This window comes from Juglans microcarpa x Juglans regia, chromosome 4D (assembly GCF_004785595.1).
Source record: "Juglans microcarpa x Juglans regia isolate MS1-56 chromosome 4D, Jm3101_v1.0, whole genome shotgun sequence".
NCBI lineage: Eukaryota > Viridiplantae > Streptophyta > Magnoliopsida > Fagales > Juglandaceae > Juglans > Juglans microcarpa x Juglans regia.
Genome location: NC_054600.1, coordinates 29,977,848 through 29,987,217, shown reverse-complemented (window position 1 = coordinate 29,987,217; position 9,370 = coordinate 29,977,848). Strand labels below are relative to the sequence as shown.

At 34.7% G+C, this 9,370-nt stretch overlaps 1 protein-coding gene and 2 long non-coding RNA genes across 3 annotated transcripts; 2 read left to right on the top strand and 1 right to left on the bottom strand.

The window, feature by feature from the left end:
- The first annotated feature begins 844 nt into the window (after positions 1 to 844).
- LOC121259202 (cyclin-D5-1-like) lies at positions 845 to 2,685 on the top strand. The gene is made up of 5 exons (XM_041160708.1): positions 845 to 1,416; positions 1,527 to 1,613; positions 1,747 to 2,038; positions 2,145 to 2,278; positions 2,405 to 2,685. The coding sequence occupies exons 1-5, from the start codon at positions 1,183 to 1,185 to the stop codon at positions 2,624 to 2,626; spliced, it is 969 nt and encodes a 322-aa protein (XP_041016642.1). The 5' UTR covers positions 845 to 1,182; the 3' UTR covers positions 2,627 to 2,685.
- Positions 2,686 to 6,619: 3,934 nt separating this feature from the next.
- On the top strand, positions 6,620 to 7,131 carry LOC121259110. Its single transcript, XR_005939512.1, has 2 exons — positions 6,620 to 6,725; positions 6,828 to 7,131. It is a non-coding gene; the product is annotated as an uncharacterized LOC121259110 (long non-coding RNA).
- A 745-nt stretch (positions 7,132 to 7,876) lies between these two features.
- On the bottom strand, positions 7,877 to 9,370 carry LOC121261367. Its single transcript, XR_005939878.1, has 2 exons — positions 9,221 to 9,370; positions 7,877 to 8,226 (listed from the first exon to the last, which is right to left on the bottom strand). It is a non-coding gene; the product is annotated as an uncharacterized LOC121261367 (long non-coding RNA).

Genomic DNA, 9,370 nt, shown 5'->3' with positions numbered 1-9,370 from the left:
TTTTCGCTTCTCACTTTTAATATGTGTTTTCTTCCCATGACTTTTTTTTAAAAAATTTCCCATTTGTTTACTATATAAATTATTTTGGAGAAAGTTGAAACAAGTTGAACAACAAATGAATCCGCTAATTATCTCTATTTGTATTGTTGATTTGGATTTTCTTTCATATAAACCTTGGATCGATCCCTTGATTTTGAGCTTAATAATAAGAAGATAAGTGTTAGAGTTACAACAAAATTTTACAAAAATAAACTCACAAATTGATATGAATTTATGTGATATGTTAAATTTATTTTATAATAAAAATAACTTTACAACCTGATATATTATATCAAATCACATTACTTTATAAGTTTAATTTTGTAAAATTTTTTTATGGTCATAGCATTTATCTTAAGAAAAAAAAATTATATATATATATATATATATATATATATAAACACTAACAACCAAAATTAGAGGTGAAGGCCATCGAATCCAGCAAACATTTCGATCGTGCAAGTTTATTGCAAGTGTAAAATCCAATCCAATGGCGCATCTAGATGTTCTTGAATTAATGAAATTTGACTTGTCACGAGACCATCTGGATCCTACCTTATAGAATCCTAACTCCCTCCAATCACAGAGAACCTCAGGTTGTGCCTCAAGCCCCAAGGGTACGACACCATGTACGTAAACAATTACATAGCTGCTCTCCATTGGGCGGTGTTACACACGCTCTGAAGACTCGCGTATCAGCAACAAGTCCCCGACCTACTCTCTAGTCCAAGCTGTTGGTGCCCCAAAACAAAGGCTTTCTCGGTCAAACATGGTCATCCCGCACAGTGACGATACAAAAGAACTCTCTCTCTCTATCACTTCTCACACCCAACCCAAAAACGGACACTTCTACAATTTCGCCGCATTTTAGAGACAATGGAAGATTATCCCGTTTTATTTCTCAATCTACAACCGTGAAAACAGTCCCGCATCTTTTGCTAAATTATAGCTCCCCGTCCCCATCTCCAATGTCCACCTCTCCCTCAACTTCTGCCTTTTGGTCATGGCGGTAAACCACGTTTTCTCTCTCCAAATCATGGATTTAGCAGTTTATATATCTCTCTCACAGTGCCTTGGATTTTCTGTTTGATTCACATACAGAGAGAGAGAGAGAGAGAGAGAGAGGAAAAGGAGAAAGTTAAAATGGATGGTTCTTTCTCTAGCCTCCTTTGTCAGGAAAGTGAGACTCGCTTGGATGAAGAGCTGGTGGAAGAGGACACGTTCATTAACTTTAAGAATTATGATGGCTATGAAGATGGGTATATGGAGATGTTTTTTGAAAGAGAAACCTGTCATGGGTTCAAAAGAAGTGAGTCTTTGGTCTTTGGAAACTGGGTCAAATGTGCTCGCTTGGAAGCTATCACATGGATTCTCAGAGTTAGTCTCATTCCATTCCCTTTTTTTTCAATTAAATTGTTATTTTCATTGAGCTGAACTAACACCACTGTAATCGGCCTTGATTTTTCTATTCTTGTAAATGGATCCAGACCAGAGCAGCATTCGGATTTCGCTTCCAAACAGCTTATTTGTCTATGATATACTTCGATCGATTCCTTTCAAGGCGTTCCATCGATGTAGGTTCCATTTCCTTTCCTTTGTCTTTTTTTTTTTTAAATTTCTTTACCCCAAACTTAATAACCTCAACACAATCCTTTCGATTATCAATCATCGTTCTTGTTATATATTGAACTTTTAAAAGTTGTGCAGAGTGAAAATTTGTGGGCTATTAGATTGCTCTCAGTAGCATGTCTTTCTTTGGCTGCGAAGATGGATGAGTTAAAAGTTCCAGTGTTGTCAGAGTATCTATTAGAGGATTATAACTTCGACAGCGAAGTCATTCAGAGAATGGAGCTTTTGGTATTGAGCACGTTGGAATGGCGGATGTGCTCAATCACTCCTTTCGCTTTTCTTTATTTCTTCATCAACAAGTTTTACGAGGAATCTCCGCCAAGCAATATAGTGTCTAGAACTGTGCAGATCATCTTAGCCATAATGAGAGGTACATCCAGGAACATCTATACATATTTGAATTGATGGCATTGTACTGATCTGGTTTTATGTACATATCCGTATTGATGTATATATGATGATGCTCTTTATTGTAGAGGTCAATTTAATGGGCCATCGACCGTCTGCTGTTGCTGCTGCCGCCGCCTTGTTGGCTTTGGACGACAGATTCACAAGAAGAGCATTGGAATTGAAGATGAATTCCATTTCTCATCGTAGATTTCTTGAAGTTGTGAGTCCCTTGAGCATATATATACATATATATTAGTGTAGAACTCGTCTTCTCTATTATATATTCATCAAACAAAGAAAGAAGCTGATTCCGGTTAATGGGTCTTGGACCTTGTTTCTATTACAGGACGATGTATTTTCATGCTATAATATGATGCGAAGAGAACAAATGGAGATTCTTAAAATCCCAAAGGCTGTGAATTCTTCAGATCTTTTGCCGACCCAATCGAGGCCGATTGATGTTATAGAAAAATCTTCGGTTACTTCTGCAGTTACCGACAAAAGAAGAAAGCTTACGTTCAGTACTTGTGATCAAAGTTATGGAATACCTGATGATAAACTTGGATAAAGAGATTTCTGACTATTGAGAGTTTTCCAAAGATTTAGCTATTATGGCTTTTACAATGATGATTATTGGTCTTATGAGCTTTCTTTAATCAATACTTTGATGGACATGATTTTGGTTTGCCTGAATCTCCCTTAGGAAAGGAGAGACAGAGCAGGAAAAGAGAAATAAAAAAGAAAAAAAAAAAAAACAAAGAAAAAGGCAAAGCTTTGGGCTACATACAAAAAGCTGACTGTTATTAGACCAATGCCACGATATGAAAAAAAAAGGCTGGGAAGAGGAGAGGAGAGGAGGGGGGCTGCTTCAAGACTGCGTGTAAAACAGTGGTATTACTTCATTCTTGTGCAATTTTTTTTTTTTTTTTTTTTTTTTTTGCTTATAAAAAAGTTTATCTCTAGTTTGTTCTAGTTTGTGGGTCTGAGATGTCTGAGGCGACCTGGCTATCGATGGGATGCTTTGGTGGTGTTTCGAAAAGGCTGAAAGCAAGGTAGAGTGAGGGGGAAAAGATGGGCAAGGTGCCCTGTTTATGTGATTTGATGCGGGAAAAGATGGGCAAGGTGACCTGTTTATGTGATTTGATGCATCTATGCTTGTGTAAAAGGTGAATGTGATTGGATTTGTTTGAATGTTTGGGGCATGCCTTTTCAAGCGGGCCCTCGCTCTTTTTTTTCCCGGTGAAGCTCTTGGCTTTGCTGGATTGAGGGGCCATGAAACCCAACACCTTGTTTATGGAATCAAAAGGAATTTTCTATGTTGATTATTGTTTTTGATGAAATCGGTTTTTGTATTCACTCTCATGTTGGCTACAATTTTCCAAACCTGCTGAGTTTTTGTGTTGGGCTCCTTTAACGATGCTACCTATTGTTATAGCTCTCACCTTACAAACAAAGAATAATGACCCCATCACTACCCACAAAAAAAATATGTAACATCCATAATTTTTTAGGCAGTACTTTTATTTTCGTTAAATCACGTATGACGATGAATTTAATCCTTTTAGTTTACAATATTTTAAAAAAATATATAATTTCTAATAAATTATAATTTATTAACAGTAGTAATTGAATAATTCTATCATAAAAAAATTCTAAAATAAAGTTATGAACTGAATTAAGAGAAATAAAAAACTCTATGTATATATTTTTGCACACTCTACTAATGTAATTATCTGTATATTTTTTTAATATAAAATAATTATTTTAATTAATTACATTAATGTGCCCAAAAAATACGTAAAGTGACTATTCGTATTAGAATTCATAATAGAAAGAGAAAACAACGTGAAACAAACAGAGATGAAAAAAAAAAAAAAATGAGAGAAAAAAAGGTCCTTTTTTCGTGGCATGATATTTGTTAAAGAGGCAGATAGACGAGATCGATAACCGTGCGGTCAAAACTACTTACATTTTGCTGACATCCAGCTGCCTTCTTCGCTGGCTCGAAGATGGGATCTGCAATTACTTTTTACCACTGCTATGAATCACATCGGACGGATATGGATCTTTTGGCTTGTATACGGTGATGGTTTGTACAGTAAGTTGAAACAAAAGTTTAAATTAAAAAAATATTTTTTTAAAATATTTTTTTTATTATTATTATTTTAAGATTTAAAAATTTTAATTTTAATTTTAATTTATATAAAAATTTGAAAAAATTATAATAATTAGATAGATGAGTTGAAATAAACTCTCTCGTTTGTTTTTACAATTCTTCTCAACTCATCTCATCTTATCTAATATGTAAGGAAATTTTTTCCATTGCACAAAGCCCACTGAGCCTCCGCCCGAGGGCTCTCAAAACCAGCACAAGGTGCAGAACATCTATCAAGGAAGAGTGTTGAATAGTCGACAAGATAGATGAATCTGATAGTTTGTGTCAAATAATTTTAACTCATCTCATCTCATATCATCTCATCTCACTTCACCTATGAAAATAAACGAAGCCGAGAGCTATTTGCCTGCTCCCAACACTTCTCCCTCTCTGATAAATAAAAGTTTATCTACCATCCCTTCAAAATAAAAAATAATAATAATTACAAAGCGAAATAATATTTATAGTGTTAAGTCTCGCATAATTGTTTTAAAAAAGTAATTAAATTTAAAATTTATATAAAAATAATAATTTTTAATAATAAATTCTAAAAATATAAGTAAAACTTGCAGACCGTAAGCTAACATTACTGGATTAAATTCAAATGCATTGAAAAAGTCTCTTCAAAATTATCGTCACCCGCTAATGCTATACAAGGCTAGCCATAGGAATCCATTCTCCCCAGCTGACCCCATTCTTTCAGTTCTGAGAGACAGGATGACGGCTTCGCTCTCGGACGGACGATCTGGTGAACAAAAATTCTACTTGCAACCGGTTTGGGGAATCGGCGCGGAATCGTGTCCTACGTGGCACGATAGAAAACGGCGTCATGTCTGTTTTGAAATCAAACAGCGAAACTCGTACCCATTTTCCTCATATTTCATTTTCACAACAAAAAATGAAATTTCTCCCGCTCGATTAGTATCTTCTCCCCATTGATTCCCATCATCTTCCCCCACGAAGCCCTGTCGTCTTCACCGAACCACGAACCACGGAGCCCTGTCGTCTTCACCTAACCACGGAGCCTTGTCGTCTTCACTGAACCACGGACCCATGAAGCCACATCGTCGAATCACTTGGTCTTCTGCACCGAACCACGAACCCACGAAGCCCTGTCCTCTTCAAACACCAAATCTGGAATGTGATTGGTTCACATGGTTCGTTCAGCGTCGAAACGAGTAAGGGGCTTCCGGATTTCACTTTCTCCCGCTCGATCTAGACCCATCGTCTTCCCCAGGAAGGCTTCTTGGTTTTCTCCACCAGAACCCACTTGGTCTTTTCCACCAGAGCTACGAAGCCGGTTTGTCTTCTCCACCATATCTGTAATCCTAGTTTTCATTTTGCTGTGTGGAATTGTTCGAGTTTCTTGCATTTTGTATATGCATGTATTTTACATTGTAATACTCTGTATCTTAATAACTGATGTCGTTCAGATTTTCTTTTAACATATTTTTTAAGTAATCAAAAGTTTGTTGAAGAACACAAAAGGCTTAGGCCAATATTTTTTTTTTCCGTTTAAATTTCAGCTAGAATTTCAGCTAGAATTGCTTTGGTCACCTGCTATATAACTTTGGATTTTCTTTATGGCTTTTTGCAGAATAAGACAGTGTCTATCTTTGAGACTACTATTCACGTTCTTGGAGATTTACTCTCTGCTCATCTTATTGCAAGTGATTATGCTACGGTATTGGTTATGCATGTACCTTTATGAGTTATTTTCATTACAATTTTATGATTTTTTTTTAGTTAAAGCATTGGTTTTCCAGGAAAAGTATTGATGTGCTTTAGATCGACCTAAAAGGATTTATGTAACTCATGGGTAGTCTAATTAGCATGATATATAAGCTATATCGATATTTTTGCTTCTTTGATGGGAGGGGAGCTCAAGGGAATAGTAAAATTAATTTGCTGAGGTTGCTTGGTCGAGAAAAGATTATGCAGTGCAGTTGTTAGCAACCATTTTTTATTGGAAAAAGGGTGACTTAAGAACAAGAGAGTTATCTACACTCTTGTTTTAGGTTGTAATTATGTAGCTACACCTTTCCAATAGGCCAAACCCCAGTGGTGCTTGTTATCCACCTGATGCGAGAGGTTATTGATGCAACTTATGTGCATTTTACTTTCCATGCTAACATTTGTGACTTTTCTTGATAAATTATACTTGATGTGTAAAATGTGTAGATCAATTATATGGTCTGTTTTTTATGGATTTTTTTTTTAACTGCTGATCTTATCATTTAAAAGTTATATTGAAGGCAATGGTAATCAATGAATCTTCAGATACCTTAACCATTTTTCATAAAAGTGAAGACAGCACATAAAAACAAGTTTATTTTCTTTAGTGTTAATTAGGAAAAGAATTGGAACACTCTTGTTATCAATAATGTAAAATGCTCATAATTCTTGTTAGGCCCTATTTATTCTTTTTGTTTTGTTCTTCTGCAGGTTTTTATCTTGTTCATTGTAATAGTTTCATTGCTTTTTGAGAGCCTTGCTCTAGCACTGCTTAAAGGTATGCATTACTCCAAATGTTGCACTTTATACTTTTTCCTCTACTTCCCTGAATTGTTTGGTTACACTGCATAACATATACACTTTTGTGGCCTTCATCCAGATGAAATCCAGAAGAGAGATTATACTATTGAATAGAAATGATGGGGTTTTGAAGAAGTTGGTGCTTCTGGAGCAACAAGTTGAAATAAGGCATTCACGCACGGTACTCCAACTATATTGGGCTTTTTCTAGTTGTTGTGTCATGTTACTTAATAGTATTATTTAATTAATTTCGGAACTTGGTTTGTAAGTACATAACTTAAGTATGTGTTTTTTACTTTATGTGAATCCAAAACAATGTGGCTGGTATATAAAGTCTTGGTGAAGGCAACCGTTGAAATGAATATAAATCTAGCTTTTTACCACCTCTTGTTTCCAATAGTTTTTGTGCATTAAACATGTCAACATGCCAACAGATTTGCGCATGCCAATATGCCAACAGATTTCCAGCAGTTCTAGTTTTTAACATGCCAACAGATTTACGCATTATAAATGCAATCAATAAAATGCAATCAAAAGCCACTCATTTGAAATGCAATCTGCCTAGCAATAAAATGTAATCTGCGCTGGCTTTTAACACGCATTAAATTACTGCCATCCACAACAAACCATTACAAAATCTATGAAATACATCCATAAATTACATTCAAATCACAAAAACCCATTACAAAATTACAAATTCCAAATCCATGAATGACATTGAATTAACAACAAACCCATTACAAAATCCATGAATTACATTCAATACACAAAAGATGCATTACAAAATCCATGAATTACATTGAATACACAACAAACCCATTACAAAATCCATGAATTACATTCAATAAACAAAAGATGCATTACAAAATCCATGAATTACATCCGCCAAATACATTCAATACACAAAATCCATGAATTCCATTCATTGCGCCGGTTGTGATCCATCAAAGTCAAGTTGCACCGGTTGTAATCTATCCAACTCAAATTGCATCTGTAACCAATAAATATTCAAATATTTATGTTAGTAGTTGGCATATTCAAATATTGAGAGTAAAATAAGATAGGTTTAAGTATAAAAAACCAGATCATATTCAATGAGGACTTAAATAATCTTCTGGCTGCTGATTGATTCTCTAATGATTATAAGAAAACAAAAAAATATTTTCATATCAGATAAAATCCTAAATGTTTCCTGAGAGTTAAAAAGAAAGAAAAAAAAAAAGAGAGAGAGACAAAGGGAAAATTTGGCAATGAGATTTTAATATTGCAGAGTAAATGCTTGAACAATATAAATATAAAGTATTTACCAGCAACACTTATCTTCCTAATAGCCATATTCATAATGTCTGCAATATAAATGTTTCCTCTGTCATCAACTGTAAGCCCCTTTGGCTGGTTCATCCTTGCCTCTCTGGGTTTCCCATCTACATGTCCAGAATAACCTTCAGGTGATCCTGCAACTAGCTTTGGTCTGGTGTCTGCAGTTTTCCCACGAATTTAAGAATAATTATAATTGCGCGATAAGCAAGACATATATCTTAGATATAGCAGAATTGGAAGTGCAGAGAAATAAACATCCCAGATTCCTATTCGCTCTATTAAAATTTTCATTTTAGATGGTTTTGATTGGCAACAAGTGTTCTGAAATAGCATCCAGACTAATCATGGGGATGCACAAGCCTTCAGCATTCATTTTAGATGTTAGAATGGTCAAATATGAAAGAATCGCAGTATGATTTTATTCATCAAGCCAGTATAGATTATGAATCATGGGGGTAGAATGTAAATATAGTAGCAAATGAAACACATTACAGTGCCTAAGTTTGGGCATTTTAGGTAAGAAATCTTATAATTTCAATAATAATGAGACTCAGATATAAACTGAACATAGTATTGTACTAAAAATTCATCACAGTATGTTCAGATATCAAAATATCATGTTCTAGTAGTTACATATATGTAAGCCTCTCATTATTTTGGTAAAAGTTTTCTTTAATAGAAAATTCTTGGTATTAATCTTTCCAGAAACCAGCAAATAGAAATAATAAATTGAATAAAACTTGAGAGAGTATGGTGCATTTGGGATTCCAATATAAAGAAAGGACTTGTAGCTTCTACAACTTTGCTAGATGGTTAGAAAGTGGAGAATTCAACGGCTAAAGAAAACTAATTGATATTTTTTTGTTTTCTGCATCATAGATGTTAATTTCGAGACTCCTATATAGGACACCGAGACTATAACTGAATTAATTAACATTCCAAATCATTTAAAAAGAATCAGAGGTTTTGTTGTTAGTTTTGTATAAACAAGTCAAGCCCATTAAAATTTTCAGAATAGCATGACCATCAGACGCAGTAACTTAACGGAAAAAAATACAAAAAATAAAAATCTCGAGCAAAACATAAATGAATTCATTAAAACAAGATGAACCAATCAATATTTGGAAGCCATGACCAAAAGCACCCACTTACAAAGAGAAAGAGAGGCCGATATTCTATAGATATTACTATTAGCAAAGTCCAGAAGCAAAAGTTCTTCATTGGGCAACACCTCAACCGAATAAGGCTCAATCCCAAGCTTGTTTCCATCAAACACCGTCTCCACAGTATACCCACTCTCAA